This window comes from Cheilinus undulatus, linkage group 2 (genome assembly GCF_018320785.1).
Source record: "Cheilinus undulatus linkage group 2, ASM1832078v1, whole genome shotgun sequence".
NCBI lineage: Eukaryota > Metazoa > Chordata > Actinopteri > Labriformes > Labridae > Cheilinus > Cheilinus undulatus.
In genome coordinates this window covers 25657035-25674875 of record NC_054866.1, presented here as the reverse complement: position 1 = coordinate 25674875, position 17841 = coordinate 25657035, and the positions used below count along the sequence as shown (strand labels likewise).

At 39.4% G+C, this 17841-nt stretch overlaps 1 protein-coding gene across 1 annotated transcript in view; it reads left to right on the top strand.

The window, feature by feature from the left end:
• The window catches only part of gucy1a2 (guanylate cyclase 1, soluble, alpha 2), a 58192-nt gene that overhangs the window by 3377 nt on the left and 36974 nt on the right, over positions 1-17841 (top strand). Inside the window, exons 2-4 of the mRNA XM_041813172.1 lie at positions 9751-9812; positions 10936-11060; positions 16265-17175. Coding sequence (XP_041669106.1) covers positions 9751-9812; positions 10936-11060; positions 16265-17175 — 1098 coding nt within the window. The remainder of the gene's footprint in view (positions 1-9750; positions 9813-10935; positions 11061-16264; positions 17176-17841) is intronic.

Below are 17841 nucleotides of genomic sequence, written 5' to 3'. Positions count from 1 at the left end.
CCCATTTCCTTCTTTAATATTTTATTAAATATTAAAGAACAGCTCACTTTTTATGTCACAGAAACAGAGCATCTAGGAGATCTCAACTGTTTAACAACACCGTTGCTTTCTTTTTTAATGGTTAGTATAAATATACAGTGCTTAACAAATTTATTAGACCACCTGTCATATTTGTCTCAGAGACCATCCAGCATCATGAAGTGCTCTTTCGTTTTCAGTGAGCTCTCCACGTTTTACCATTTTAAACAGGAATGAGGAATTTCAAACTGAATTCACCTTTTATACCCAAATTTGAGCCAGCTCACTGGGCTTCTCTGAGAAGTCAGAAATGAATCAAACATAACATTCAACCACTAAAACTCATTTTCCTATTCAGAAATGCAAGTAAATAACTAGAATTTGACATATTAATCAAGAAACAATAATGTGCTTTACTATTTTTTCAGTTTTTTTGTAAATCAGTAAATTTGAAAATTCATGGATAACAATAACAATGATATTTTAGCATTTAAAAATATCATTTCGGTTAAAGAGCTGCTACATATTGGTGTATTAACCATTGCAGAAAGATAAAACAATGATTTTGGTAATTACCAATGCTGTTAATTTAGGGCAGCTGTGGCATAAACCTTACTTTGGTTGGTGGTCTAATAAATTTGTTAAGCACTGTATATAAAAAGTGTAATATATAATTCACTGTGGTATTGCATATCTTAAGTGTGTTATAAAGAGAATATTATAAGCCACAGCCATTAGACAAAATTAAAAACGAGGCTATAAAACTGAAGTGATCCTCAGTCATGCACATTGCTCCATCAGCCCTGTCTTGTATGAGTCATTGTTGTCCAATTGTATCATAGCTGGGTTAATGGATGGCTACATAGATAATAACTTTCTGAACTCTGTTCCTTGCTTGCAGTCTCAGAGTATTGCACGTATGTGGGTTCTTCTACTTTTACTTATGTCAGCTTACACAAAATACGAGGAACTGCTGTGTTTTCATCAGACTATGGGAGGTCGTGGGAATAGGTTTCTCCGAATTGCAAATGCTCAGACCCTGTGGTCCAATTCCTGGGAGAAATGGATGATGCAGAGGACTCTACAGTTTAGCAGAGTGCGGGGATGGTCAGCCATTTTCGGCTGCACGGGCAAAACCTTGCAAAATAATGAAATTCAAGAGCACAGCTAATAATGTGGAGTTAGTGTATATTTAAAAGGATCACTGAGAGACAACTTCAGCTCTCAGCCTCAGCTTTTACTGGTGCTATTCTCCAATAGGTCTGTGACAGATACTCAACTGATTGAACACTTAAAAATTAATACTTATGATTAAAATATCTTGCATTTTACATGGTGCAGAGTGACTGTTATTGTTTGTATGTGTGTGCAAGCAACTATGCGTTAGTAAACCTTTTAAATACAATTACAGGCATCAGTTCTGCATCAGCTGAGCCTTTCTTTTATGTAAGGGTCATTATGTTGCTGATCTTTGGTCAAAGGGTCAGTGTCCAAGATCTTTTTCTTTGCCAGACATAAAAGACATGTCCTCTTTCCTGTGTCAGCTTTATCTATGCTGATATTGATTGAAATAATTTCCCCTGTAGGTCGGAGAATACAGCAGCAGTTTAGCAGAGAAACAGTTAATATATTCACCTACAACACACTTTTATTATCTTTTTGCTCACTCTTTCTCCCCCTCTCTCTCTCTAACAAACACACGCACACAACTCACACACACATAGTGGCTGCGTGCAGTGGCAGTGCCTGTTGTTGACTGCAACGGACCGTGACGGAGAGAACAGAGCATGCTCTCTGTGGTCGTCTTCACCCTGACCACACTGACCCAGAAGCTACAACACACACACACCACACACATTTACATTTGTGCAAACAGTAATTTTCTGTCTCCCTCTCTGTCTCTCTCTCTCTCCCACTTTCGTGTAATCACATGGAAGGTGGCCATTAGCTTAGTGACCCATGACGCTGATCAAAAGGCCCTGAGTGTTGACAACAAATATGAAAAGTGTGAGACAAGTGTGTGAGTGTGCTAATGTGAGTACTCTGGTACACCCACATCCTAAATCTGTGGTCACATCTTTTTTACCAGGAGACACTGTTACTGTGGAAAAACAGCGACATTGGTTTAAGCTGAAGAAGCCGTTTGTTTATTGTGCTGTATGTGTGTGTATGTCCTGTTTCCATGGGTGCTGCTTTGTAACAGCAATCTGTTGAAGTTGTTTATGACTGCAGCTATTTTCTTTACGTACATAAGCACTGAAAAATCCTCCAGATACCTAACTCCAACAGAGCATAACATTGAGCCCCGATTTCATTGACAGTTTTGTGTTCCAAAAAAACTATGGAAAAATTATCATGTAGAAATTAAAATTATGTCTTATCAACAACAAGAAAACAATCAACATTTTACTTTAATTGTGATATGAAAATACCCACTCAACCATAACTCAAAACACTGCTTATTAGGCCTGTACAATATCAGAGGAATTCGTGATGGGTGATATCAATTCATATTGCAATAACAATATACATTCTGATGAAAACAAAAGACGAGGAATCAGTTTCTATTAGTGTTGTTGAAAATAATCTTTTCCATGATGCATCGTGATGCAGACATGAACAATTCTGCATTGTTGCAGTCACCTTGTGACAGACGGACGCATTTCAACAATAGACTATTGTAAATGACGCAGCTTTGTCCATCTTTGCTGTAGGACTAGTCACATATGACACTACTCAACCAATCAACTCCTGTGTCAAGCAAGGCTGCTGTAAGAACATGGAAATGCTCAATAGTGTGCAGAGTGCACACAGCTGACAGAAACATGGGCTGTGTCTGAAACCACACACTCATTCCCTTCTCGCTATCTACTCTATAGTGATCAGCACATAGTGGACTCATCTGCAACACACAAAAACATCGTCAACGATGTCGATGGTCTGCAGTCTCTGGTGACCCACTAGCGATTGCATTAGTTAGCTTAGATGTTGTTGTTTTGGGGACAAGTCCAGGTATGCTGGACTGCACCGGTGTAGCTTGACGTCATGGCTTGATCCCGTGTTGTTGTTAGCATCTTTGCTGACATTAGCAACATTAGCTATCATGGCTTGATCCTGTGTTGTTGTTGTTGCTAATGTTTGCTAACATTAGCAAAGATGTGTTTTGCCCGGAGGTGGTACTTCAGACTCGTGCTACGTGTAAAGACAGTTCATCTCTGCCGTATGTACACACAACTTTTGTTTCATCCAGACTTCCATTGGGCAACTTTTTAAATCGAAATTTGCTGTGAAGCAGACCTGGGTCTGTCTCCTCACTCATCACTGCTGGCTGTGTTTGACCCGCCTTTAACCTTTTCAACCCCGGGATGTAAACATCCGTGCAGGAGGACTATGGGAGGAAGTTGTGGTCAAACTTAGATTGAGTTATGATTTTTTTAATGCGTTAAGCTTCCGGATTAATCACGAGCGTTAAGGCGTTTATATTAACAGGCCTAATATAAACCCTTTCTAAAAGCTGTTATTTTTTATGCAAACCTTTTTTTGAACTAAGAGAAGAATATTGATCATTTTAAATGTTTGTACTATTAGTATCATTTAGTAAAATTATAAAACAAAACACTTTTTGTTAATACATTTACATTGACATTAGGAGTTTTTGTTTATGAGACTGCTCGCCTCTGCTGAAGATAAAGGTAGTCATGTGCAATTTATATGAAAAATGATGCATCATGATGAATCGTGATATCAAATCAAATTGAACCATTAGCCTGATAACGGTAATTAAATTAAATTGTGAGACCAGTCAAGACTTAAGGCTCTAGTTTTATGTCTCTATCTGTAGTTCTAAATGTTTTATACTATACCTGCAAGACATGTCCTTCCTGAATACAAAATCATTTTATTCATTTACCAAATTGCCACTACTGCCACTGTAAGCTTCTGGTTTAGCTGCTTTTGCCTGGATCACAAAGGTTTGAAAGCTTGAACATTAACACTAGAACGGCTAAGATGGTCTGACTGGCCTTTTGGAATTTTGTGATGCAAATAAATTTGTTTAAATAAAAAACTACAAGCCCATCAGTACATGACTTTTCCTAGATCTGTGTTTTGTATATATATTGTGTTGCTTATGGTTGTCCAATGAAGCACACCAGATTTCTGAGCATCTATACCATCTACCACCCTCGCTGTCACACAGAGCAGTGCTGAAATCTAGGGTTTGGTATTGTTTGGGTTTTTCGGATAACAGTGCTTGATTCAATAATTTTGAGGGAAAACAATTGTGTTGAAAGTTTGGTAGTGATAAGTGTCGTAAATGATTCTGAGAAATATCCTTAAAAGCAGAAAACGGAATAAGAAAAGGAATTGGATGTAACTTCTTTATGGAAGAGGTATAAACAAAAATCATATGCAGGCGCTGCGCCACAGACGACTCATAAAATAAATGCATCAAGGTCACAGGTAGACAAGACTAGCAGAGCAGAGCCAATTTTCCAGACAACCCCCCCCCCCATAAAAAACAAAACATTGCGTGGCAAGTACTGAAACAAAGCATTGATATCTGTGCTGTATTCTGGTACCATGTCTGTACTGGGTTTCAGTACTCATCCCCACTGAAATCAGGATACATAACGATACATGTTGCACAGAGGGGGATTGGGGGAAGCACAGGGAAGCCATGAGTGCTGAGCCCACGCTGTGAGTGCTTTCTCGTGCTTACCTGACAACATAATGCTGCAGCACATACAGGACTGCTTGTCATGGCAGAGGTACACCATATTGAGGAAAGCTTGTAGGATCTCTCTGTTGCCAAGTTGAACCCCTTTTGTCACTATTAACAATAAGACCTCTCCTGCAAAGGCACTGACCTGTTTGCGGGAAATGCTCTGTTAGGACTGAAAGCTTCTGCCCTGAGTATGTGCCCTAAGTGCCGCGGCGCTCTCCAAGGTCCTGATTCGGAACCTTCTTCTGTCTGTTAGTTTGTTCACGAATCCATTTGTTATTCTGATGTTTTTGCAGTTCTGCAGAAACTTTTGCACTATTTCTGTTTCCTTTAATGTTGTTTTTTTGTTTTCCCAAGTTTTGTAATTAATTTGCTCTGTTCATTCTATCATTTAGCTATGTTTGTGTACAGATACGTTCAAGCAGAAAAAAAACACACAAGAAACACTGTAGACTGATACAAGACATTAATGTGACCAATTCTACTCCATAGCATTACCATAATTTCATGCAACTGCATTAAAATATTAATTACCAGCTTGCTTCTGATGGTAAATAATGAAACTACATCTGACGGTCTAACAGACCGCTGGTGGTGCTTGGAGGGGGTGCTAGAATGCCGGGGGTTCTAGTGGTAAAGCCAGGCCTCCATCTAACAGGAAAAATACATATGCAGAAAGCCATGCTTTCGAGATTATTTTTAGCTTTTTCCCATAGTGAATACAAGAAAGTGAGGTCAAGACATACAGTGAAAGGGCACAGATAGGTGTGGGTGCATAGTGAGTCATATTTTATTGTCATTGTGATATGAACATGTATTTAATAAACACATTACCTCAGATGGCCCCAAATGCTTCAATAATACATACATTATATTATATGAACAATAAATTGCCTAAACATTAAGCATACAAACATTTGATCAAGATGAAACTGTGGATACATTAGCCATACATTCACACCATTTAGCCAGCCAATTCAAGCTGACTGTAGCTGTCAACTACCTTCACATTAACTAGTTTCAATTTAGTTGCTACTGTACAGTTAATTCACACATTGGTTGAGGAGGGAAATAAGAGAAAGACAAACGTGGGCAATGAATGCTATGCTGCTCTATCATGCTTTTAGAATATTGATATAAAAACTTCATAGCAACCTTTATTACATGCTGTAACTGAACAGCTTGTCTGCAGTAACACATACAATTGAATATTAAGTGGTTTAGACAACAGTTATGAATTAATTGTTTTTATGTAATGTCAAAAATATTTCATCATGTGCCAAAGTAACCTAAATGTATTTTATATGTCATCAAATGTGTAAGTTGGGTGGTTGATTTTACTCTTTATAAGTAGCATTTTGTATACTAAAATGTTTAAATCTGAAGATATTCCTCCCTAACCCTTAAGTGTACCACTTCTGCTCGGACAGTTTTTTGTTTATGTACCTGCTTTATTACTTCAGTGAGGCCTGATGTCTCACGCTGGGACTATCTGCCAGGTCTCATCTGGTGTATGAGTTTCTATTTTCTTAAGCAGTGGTGGCATCTCACCAGCTGTGCTAAAGCAATAGCATCCACTGCTCTGTGACCATACAACTCATCAGTTCATGTGGATGTTGATTTGCAAGAGAAGGCTGCATTTAGCAGAGCCAAGAAGGAGTTGGTCCACTGTGCATCTGTTTGTGACAGAGGGATTCATTCCTGAGGCACATAGGAAAAGCAGGTTCACACACAGCAGAGAGAAGCATGACTGAACTTTACAGGGAAAGAAAGCTATGCAGAGCAACAGGGCAATAGGAATGAGGTGAGTATTGGTGAGGTTCTGCTCCCCTCCCAAGGTAAAGAAACAGAGCAAACAAGAGAGACAGAGTGGTTTAAATAAAGACGACAGTAAAACAGAAAGAGATAAAAGGGGATGAAAGTGTCCTAAACCTAGTGTAGCACTAGTCTTGTACCATGAGAAAACAGACGAGTTTCAATAGCTGGAAACCAGAACTAGCATCAAGGCATGTCTCTGTGACTCTGGGAGATTAATGTGTGATGGGTATCGACTTGTGTGAACAGTAAACATGCAAGTGATGGCAACAATGCAGACTAATGATGATATATGTATACAGTGTGTTTGCATTTGTGAGTAGCTGATAACAGTTCTTATGGGTTAGGTCATCTGTAAAAACACTGTAAAATGCAGGCTTTTTGGTGGTAAATGAGTAGCTGAAACAAAGATATGGTGGAAAATGGTCATGAGAAAAACGTTTTCCTTGTTGAACTATACATACAAGAGGGGAGTATATTTTTTTTTATCTGAGAAACAGGTTGAAAATCTGACCCACTGAGTGTTCCCTTTAGCCATCAGGTTTTTATAGCATCCTGTTCTTTCTTATGTAAGGCTTGCAGTGGCTTATAATGGAAATATTTTTGTGTCAACAGGCATTGTTTTAAGCTGCAATATTCTCTGTAATAATGATGATACATATATGAATACTACATTAAAAAACCTTGCTTAACTTTGTAGTAAAAGAACAATACTCGCTTATTAAAAAAAACGTACCAACGTGCTTAGATGAATCCTCTGAAAGCAAACACACCCTCTCTCTCTTTCTCACGTCTCACTGTCTAACCTCTTTGCTTTACAACTCCACAACTCAATAGTCTATCTCTCTCTTTACTCCCTGTCTCATTGCACAAACACGCACACACAAACATACACACAACCACACAAAATCATTCCTGTATCTGTCCGGAGTGGGCAGCGGACTCAGATTGACCTCTCCAGCTGGCACACTGTGTTCTTGCGTTGTCGCTACAGCGTTGCATTCGAGCCACATCACAGATAATCACCTCGGGCCCGCCCTCTACAGCTTAAGCTGTCAGAAACATGAAATACGCCAGCTATGCATACACAAACACAGACGATTCACTGGTGTATTTGTGCTTTTTTTTTAATGTTTCTGACAACTTTGCAGACCTTCAAGTGAAAAATATGTACAGTGCTTAACAAATTTATTAGACCACCTGTCTCAGAGACCATCCAACATCATGAAGTGCTTTAATGCGGACTCTTTCATTATCAGTGAGCTCTCCACGTTTACCATTTTGAACAGGAATGAGGAATTTCAAACTGAATTCACCTTTTTATGTCCAAATTTGAGCCGGCTCACTGGGCTTCTCTGAGGAGTCAGAAATGAATCAAGCATAACATTCAACCACTAAAACTCATTTTTCTGTTCAGGAATGCAAGTAAATAACTAGAATTTGACATATTAATCAAGAAATGTTAATGTGCTTTACTATTTTTTCAGTTTTTTTGTAAATCAGTAAATTTGAAAATTCATGGATAACAATAACAATGATATTTTAGCATTAAAAATATCATTTGGGTTAAAGAGCTTCTTCATATTGGTGTATTAACCATTGCAGAAAGATATAAAATGATTTTGGTAATTACCAATGCTGTTAATTTAGGGCAGCTGTGGCATAAACCTTACTTTGGGTGGTGGTCTATAAATTTGTTAAGCACTGTATTATACAATGAAAAATATATTACTCTTTGTTGGGGCAAACATCAGTGATATTTTCTGTTTAAAAGGCCTATTACATAATAGTGAGTCTCTGTTGCAGTAGAAACTCAGGTGTTACTTTTCCATTTGCAGACGTAGCCCAGGTGTGCACTGAATTACTGCAGTGTTTCCCCTTCAGTTCTATTAGGGGGGGTGCCCTGGTACCCCCCGCCCCCCTTGAGCGACAGTCAATTTTATTTTATTGTATTTTCTATATAGCACCAGATCACAACAAAAGTCATTTAAGTATACCTTTGCTATAGAGCAGGTCTGGTCCCTTTATTAAACAAACTAAATAGCCTTATGTTGCCTCTTGTTTACATGAATGTATGTAATTTCTGAGTCCCTGTTTTCTGCTCGTTCCCTCTGACTCCATGACCAGAGCTGAGCAAACCCACATGCTCACTGACCAGAAAGCCCTGCCCCCTCCTCTCCGTGTCAGAGCTGGGGTCTAATGATTGTTAGGATGCTTTGACTCAGTATCATGAGAGAGAGTTCTCCAATGCAACTGATTTATCCTCTAAAGTTTGTGATGCCCCGCTTGTTTTATGTCCGAGATAGTTAAATGAGCGCTGGATTTTGGCGCGAGATTGCAGCAATTGCGCACAGTTTATTAAATTCTCACAGCAAGTCTGACACTTGTAATGCAGGAAAATCCTGCAATCCCCCGTATATCATGTTACAAACTGACAAACCGGTGGGAAACGTGGTTAATTAGCGACAGTTGGGCTAATGTCCGCACCAACTCCCTCTTGATCTTCTCACCACAGCAGGCAGAAATACACACAGTCCCTCACAGGTGTGTGGGGGCAGGTGAGCTGTGAGTATGGGGGGGGGGGGTTGGTTCCTAGACAGACTATGACAGAGCGTCCCATCCGCGGGTCACCTGACCATCAACCTTTTTAAAGGAGTATTGACAGAAGATCACACTGGCATAGAGACAACAGGAGGAGCCAGAGACATGCAATGTGTGTGGATAATAATACTGAAGGGGATAATAATATAGAAGAGCGAGAAAATGAGTAGATAAAGTCAGTGGAGGACAATCAATCCTCCTAAAGAACATTTGCCAAAATAAATAATCTTACCTATTATAAATATGTTGTATGTTACAATAAACAGTTACCTAAATAATTTTTTGGTTATTTATTTGTAAAATCTATAAGTTGTCAGAGTCATATGCATGTGGGGAGGCCTTTATGCCACTGGAATTTAAGTGATTGGTGATTTAGAATCACACCATAATTCCTTTAAGTGTTTGTGTTGGTGTCCCGCTGCACACCCCCCCGCAAAGCTTTAAACCTACGGGAAACACTGTACTGCAGTATTGATGCTTTAGGTGTAATAAATGCAACCACATACTCATGCTCTAATAAATACATGCATAACAGATCACATACTCAGATGCATATTTTTTGGTCTAATTTTTTCGCCTTCTTCATCTTGCAGACACAGACTGTTCAGGAGGCTCTACAACGAACTCTCCAATACTACAAGCAACAAGAGATCAGGTATAACTGAGTTTTTAACTTGCTCATACTCTTACTGATTCTGGCTCTCCTTCATCCCCAAAACTGACTTGCTGTCTACCTTCTGGTTTCTTTTCTTGCTTCTGTCACTTGTTTTCTCCCCTTTGCCTTTGTTTTTCTTACTTCCTTGTCTGCCCTTGGTATATATATGAGCACACAGGCTCAGACCCAGCCCCAGCTCTTTCAACTCTTGTTCAGATGTCCTTTTTCTGTCAAAACAACAGAAGTGAGGGATGATTCAGCAGGCACAACACGTCCCAACAATGTCAATAAAGCATATACTACATACAAATATAGATGCTGCATTTTTTTAGATCTTCAGATTTTTCTTTTACTGCTGGGATTTTGTTTTTCCCTCCATTACACATTGTCTCCTTGATCTGTGGAGACTGAACTGCTGCATGGTGTATATTCAGCATTACCTGACACACATATTTGACACACATTCGAGTCTTCTGTGGTTTCTGTATGTCTCATTGGGGATCTGATTAAACGACTAAATTAGTATGAGCATTAGCAGAGGTAATACTTTAATCTGTGTGGCATCTGAATAATTATACACTTTTTATATGATCATCCTTGCCAGTTTTTATACATACAAAGTATCTCAATAATGTTAAATCGAAAAAGGGAAAATTTTAGTGAAATCATGCAATAAAGCCTGTGACCAGAGGATTTTTAGTCTGATACCAAGACTGAATAAATAAGTCAGTATGGAGAAGCAAGAAAAATCCTCATTTGCTACCCCTGTATAACCATTGCTTAGTTGACCTTGAGCTTGTTTGCCTGTCTTTCGGTCCAGCACTGGATCTGCTCAGTGTACAACAAATATGAACCTGCAAAGGAATATTAAACTGCCAGGCCACCCTTCGTACACAAAAATATTCACAGTATGCCATCCTCACTTTGTGTCTATCCATGTAAATCGAGTTCACTGCCCTACTGCACTAAAAATACCAGCAGCAGCCTTTTCTTTCTGGTTGCAAAGTCTACCATTTAAAATAACCGTCAGCGCTAAAAAGCTCTGCATTCTCTAAGAGAAATCCTTAAAAAATTTGGAGGTGGAAGCTCAATATAATGTAAATTGTTGTTTGGGTCTTGACAGGTGTCGGGAGGTTGCTAGTGAGGAGAGAAGAAGAGAGAGACGAGAGGAGAAGTGCCCATTCCTTGAAAGTTCTGGCTCAGAGGAAGATGTCTTACAAATCCTGCAATATATGGCAACCATTCTGGGTAAGTATACTGTGAACAGAACAATGTGTGTGTATTTAACTGTGTGTGTGGTGTGGAGGGGTGTGTTTATGGTTCTTTTTTGCCTTTGTTGTTTTGGATCAATTTTACTGTAACATGTTATTTCTTTTACAAGACACAATGCTTGGGGCGCCAGTATGATGTTGTTGTCAAAGCAGGTGGCCTGGGTTTAGGTCCAGCCTGTGTCATTCTCCACTCTCTCCCCCCAGTCTCTGACTATCCATTATCGCAAATGCATACACTGATTCTTTTGTTTCTTCCCATTGCCTGCTCTTCACTGATCACTGTTGTTGAAGTGTGTATGCGTTAACACTCACAGTATTGCACAGTTATCCTCTAGAGTCTGGACCTCTTAAAACAAATTGTAGAAAATTTTAATAAAAAAAGGAAAGACAGTATCATGGCCTAGGTGGTTTGCATAAACTCAGACACAAATACACAGCTATTTACAAATGCTTAAACACACACAAACAGTGTATGACTCACTCTCGAGGCTTACAAAGTCTCTACGGCCTATCATGAAAAACACACAGACACGCTGTCCCTGTGAGTCACGCTGTACAGCTTTGTCCTCCCTCTGTTCTATCTAAGATCTCCTCCTGCTTCTATCTACCGTCTCTTACCTCCTTTTAGTCCTTGTTTTCTGTGCAAAGCCTTTGCTGTTAACTGTTCAACTTGTTTAACTCCTCTGTCCTTTTTCTCATCAGTTTTGCCTTCACTCTGTTTTTCCTTCTTTTGTATTTCCCTGCCAATCATCCTTTCCACTGCCAGTCTTTCTCTACGTTCCTCATGTATGCTAATGAATGAAAGCATGGTGAGCCATGATGGTGAAGCAAACAGAGGTTAACTGATAGCTCTGTGGTTGACCGTAATTGACTGATTTCCACCTGATTGGCCCTGCTGATGAAAAATGATAAGGCCTCAGCATGTAAAAGTGTCATTTAAATGATTGAGTTTCAGTTATATTTACCACTTAGTAGAAATAGTATCTATTAATATAGATAGTGAGCAGATTTGAAACAAGATCAGGACTCTTTACAACCACAAATACTATTTATTGATGCAGCAAGAAGGAGAGAGGCAGTCAGGTAAAAGAAGTCAAGAAATAGCTATGTGATACAGAGAATTATTGTATATTTGATGGATAATTCACAAGTTCTGTAGAAATCAGGGAGAATACGGCTGGAAAAGTGAAGCTATCAGCTTCTTTTTTCTATGATTTTATTTATTAATCATTTAAATTAAACAACAATGGATAAAGAGACTGTCAGTTTGGCCACTTTAATCTTTCTAGGCATGACTTTAATACAGAAACTAAATTCATGTTGTAGTTTCATTGATTTTATTATGGTATTAGATTTTTGCCTGTTTCCAATATGCCGATATTTAAAGATTAATTTTAGCTGATACTGATATCGATACAGATATTTAAATATTTTTTTAAGGCCTTAAACTTTAGTCCTTTGAACACACTTAAAGGTTTGAGGATGAACAAATAAACAAACTTTATTCCTTAAAACACACTTTAAATATTAAAGAATGAGGATAAAGAAAGAAAAAGGCTTCAGCTGACATAGGTCTGTTGGTCCAGCCTAAAACTCTAATTTAATAGTTTATATGGCCAAAATTTACAGTCGCCTTTATGGCTAAAATCTGCCGACACCGATATAGGGCTGATAATATCATGCATCCTTCCTTTTTTAATACATGTCAGTAGGGATGCACCGAAATGAAAATTCTTGGCCGAAACCGAAAATCGAAAATGAGGAAACCAAGGCCGAAACACCGAAACACTGAAATAAATTATTATGCCAATTATTAGTACCATTGCATTTATGGCTATGACTGTGTACTAACCTCACTAAAATCAATTGCAATTGCATAAATTAATATCAATGCTTCAAAGAATAAATAAATTACAAAATTATGTAAATATTTATTAAGCACTTCATTCCAACAATGCACAATATAAAATAAAATTAAATACAAAATAAAATGTGTAACTTGACAGCACTCATGTATACATTAAATCAGTGGTTCGGTCATGAACCCCCTTAGAAGTATTTTTTCAGCCTAGTACCCCCTAAACAGCGCAAAGCTTTTTGGCCAAAGAAAAAGACATTAAACAGTGCTGTGACATCCGTCTGATTTATCAAACTTTGCAACTGATAAATACTTTCAAATTACAAATATTAGATTTAAAAAAAAAAAAATTAAATATTAAAAATGCATGACTAATTCATGGCAAATCTTCTCATCATTAAATGTGGGAATTCAAATTAGTGTAGTGAAAACTGTGAGTGGAAAGGCATAAAACCATTTAAACCTGGAAGTGTGCAAAACACTGCCCAGCTGCAGTGGCCTCTCTGGAACTATTTGAAAATAAAAACATAAAGCTAGAAAGAACTAAAAACCTGTAAATAATTAAAAAATTATAAAAAGACAGCTTAGGGCCCCTTTTTGGGATCATAATAAAGATCTCTTCTCAAACTGAAACCAGGAACTTAGTTATAGATCAGCATTTCTTCACAAAAAAATAAATTATTAACCTTTTTATGAATGGAGAGATTGTGAATACAGTGATTGACAGGCATGTTCCAGTGTGGGTCAAACCATCCTACCATGGGGGAGACTCAGGGGGTTTTAGGGTGATTACATTTAATAACCTACAAAATATACACTCCACTTTATAAACTTAAGTCCTTACACTCCAGATGCAATTTTTTCATGCAAATTATTCACACAAAATATTTACATTAACCTGTAGCTAATCAATGCAAGCTTCCAAACCAGCAACATCATTTTGCAGTGCGACATTGCTGCAGATAATTTTTCAGAGTTTAACTCCAACGAGCGCACATGGTGGTGGTGCCGATTTTTAAGGCAGACAGAGGAACAAAAACGTCCTCCTCTCCAACACCATATCACACACTCATATCTGCCTGTTGTCAGTTCTTGTATTTTTGAGGGAGACAGGCAGCAGGCAGCCCGACATGTCCATGTGAACGTAAATGTGCTACTCGTACAGCTGGAGCTGTTTCTAAACTAACGGGACTTAAGTCTAGTGAGATACTTATCAACACAGTCTCCTCTAACCTCAGACATACAACTTATAAATGCTCCAGATCAACCAGCTCTGTGAAATTACTCCTCTGACCAGTCTGGAACACAAACAGGTGAGCCAATCTGTGTGCTGTGGGTGAGTTAACTCCTCTCACAGAGAGCCTCAGCTGTGCCCTATCTTATTACTATTATTGATCATATTTGACATAGAATGAATGAAAAGTCAGTCTCTCCTCTTACAAACTTGGCTGGCACAGTGAATGAAACAGTGAAACAAAACGGCACTTACCTCCTGGCTGTGCGTAAAAGTGCCGCGCTACGCATGGAGAGAAGGAACAGAGAGGAACAAACCTCCTTTTATCTTCCGGTCCCATAAATATCACTATTTATCAGAGCACAGAGAAAACACACCACAGATGTTCGCAGCACGAATGTGATTTTAGAATGTAATATACTCGCAAAATCGTGTCACTCCTGACGTGCAAAGAAAGGTGCTATTTTTCTTATATAGCCAGCATATATTTTAAAATCTCACATACACCCTGGAGTGCCTTCACGTATGCGTACCCCTATTTGAGAACCACTGATCCAAGCGTGTGCTGGCCACGGTTTTTGCTTGCGTCATCACAACCTCTGCCTTGTTGTTTCGGTGATAAAACTGAAAATGCACTTTTGGGCCATTTTCGGCCGAAAATTTTCGGTGGCCGAATTTTCGGTGCATCCCTACATGTCAGCGTGTTTAAAAAATACTTTTTTCTGAGAGACGGTGATGTAAGTGGGTGCAGTTTTCAAGTTTTATTCTAATAAAAGTTAATTAACAGTCAGTGTTTTTATGAACATATTCATTAAAGACAAGGTATGAAAAAATCTTCTTGCTGTCCATGATATGTTTTTAAAGAAAGAATCATTGATATTGGCAGGTCAGACCACTGCATCTCTAGTAGCAGGTATCAAATACATCCTTCCCCTTATTCATGTATTCAAGTCCTTCTATCTTAGGGGATCCCGAGGTGTTCCCTGGCCAGATGGGGGATGTAATCCCTGCAGCGTTTCCTGGACATGCCCAGGGATTGCTTCCCATTTGGATTCTCCTGAAATCGAGTCACAGAGACATCCAGGAGGCCTCCCTGCCAATAAAAGCATCTGTTCCCAAACCACATCAACTGTCTCCTTTCAGTTCGAGCAACTGTCTGAGCTCCGTCTTTGTGCACATTTGTCAAAGTAAACCCCTTTTGGCCACTTTCATATTTGTATTTTCTCAGTCAGCAACCAAAGCTCAAGTTCCCCGTTCAGAAACAGAGCACAAATCAAGTGATAAATTGAAAGCTTTATTGAAAGGATTTGCCCCCTCTTCACCCCAACAGATATAATAGGTATATTTCCCACGTCACCACTGACGCCAGACCAATCTTGCTGTCTATATCACACTCTTATCTGTCCTCTTTCACCTGTGTGTGTCTTGCTCTAAGTGCTGTGCGTCACGGATAACTGATCTGAGCTTGTGAGTTCAGTTTTCAACAGGCACATTGCACAGCATGTGTCTATGAGTGAAGTGACCTTTAAGCCTTTAGGCACTGCAGTCACTATGCCAGCACACCTGCTGTGCACCAAATACTTTCCTTCAGTTTTGGTTTTAATCCATCTATTAAATGTAACTGGCTTTAGTGAAGAACACGTTTGAAGTTTTACCTCTATTTGTGGTTTATTGTTTGCAGCTTGTGGTGTCATGTTTTGCTAATTAAATGCCAATCTCAAATTCCTGTAATCATTTTATCCAGTTTTTTTAATTATCATTCAGTCATTGGACATGTGACAAGAAGTCTTTATGCTTATTGATGTCTGTTTTAAACCTGGCTTAGGTTTTGATGCTAAATCAATTGGAAGACTAATACTCTTTGGTTTCTATGCATGCTATACAGTATGTTAAAAATATGTAATGGATCAAGCTTGGATATCTTCTTTCAGAAAAAATACTCAAAGACACAAATCAATTGCATTCAAGCAGGCCAGGTGGCTATGGTGTATATAGTCCACTGTCTAGAAGACTGATGACTGGTTCTTATTGCTAAAAAAGTCCAATTATGCTTCATTTTCACTGGTGTTTTGTATCCTTGCTGTCTCAGGAGTACCATTCTGTGAGCTGCGAGAGCATTTTGGAGAAGAGTTCTTTGGCCTTTGCTTTGAAGAAAATGAACGAGTGCTACGGGCTGTAGGCGGCAACCTCCAGGACTTCTTTAATGGATTTGATGCCATTTTGGAACACATTCGCACCTCTACAGGGCGCCGTGCCTCATCTGAGAGTCCATCCTTCCAGTGCAAGGATCCCCAAGAGGAGGAGACTGGGAGGAGAAAATTGGACAAAGTTGGAGGACAAGGAGAAAGAGACTGGAGAGGCAAGGTGCTGCTTCTTCATTGTTTCAACCCAGCCCCTGTTGTTGGATTAGTCATGCCCGGGCTGATTAGAGCTGTTGCCAGGCGGATCTTTCATTCAGAAGTTGAGGTGGAAGAAGTGCCACCTCTTACTCCCTTATTACCTAATGAAGATACAGAACATGCAGATGGTGACTCCACAACCCCAACGCCAACTGCATCCCCCACTGCCTCACCTTCCTCATCACCATCCCCTCCTTCTCCTTTCCCAACCTCTGTTCCTACAGTCTGCTTGTCCTTCCAAATCACAGAGACTTGTCCACCTTCCCTCTCATCCTTCCCAAATGCTGCCTCTTTGAGCACTAAAAGACCCCCCCTCTCACTCTCCACCAACCCCAGTGATCTGCGCATTGGTCTGGCCACATTTTGCCGTGCCTTTCCGTTTCACCTGGTCCTCGGGCCTCGCATGGAGCTACTTCAGCTTGGAGAGGGACTGAGGAGACAGGCTCGCATTGAGCCTCACCGAAGCCTCTCATTCAGGGACTGTTTTGAGATTGTCTCACCCAAGATGGAGCCTTCGTTCCAGGGCATCCTCCTTAGGCTTGCATCCCCGTTTACCATCCGTACCAGGCCTGATACCACACAGTCAGGCACCAAAGAGAAGGTAAGACAACCTCCCAACAGATTCTCCCATTCTGCTGTTTATCACATAACACAGAGAATCATTTCTGTCAGAGTAACAGCTTAGTAAACTGAAATGCAGTTAAAGGTTTTGAATGAGGTTGTCCTCCCTATCAAGAATGAAGAGCCTAATTTGGGAAAGTTTTTTATTGGTCTTGAGAGGTTATCAGCTTTGTTGCCTACTTTTAACCCAGTTAACCAAAATCAGGCTGTTGAAAGCATTTTTAATCTCTGTCTATTCTGAGTTCTTTTCAAACATACATTGCAACACTATCCAGAGCCTGTGATGCTGTTGCATGGAAGGTTTGTGGTTTGAATGAGTTCCAATTTGCCAGAAACAATCAATCAGTCCGAGTTGTATGCTATATCCAGTTCTTTATTGATCAGATGGTCTCCCCAGGCTCCCAGTGTCAGTCCTAAACACCCTGATGCTAAACAGAACTGACAGAGAGGAGATTAAGCAGTCCAGAGTGATCAGTGTGCAGATGTATGGTTTAGTGTGTGGGGGTGTCAGTTAGGATTGTCTTAAATCCGTAGCAGGAAAAATCTTGGCTACAAATTAGTGACACATAATGACAGTTTGATCAGATGTGCAACCATTGGCCCACCAAAAATAATTTGGTTCCAGACATATAGTTTAATTAATTTG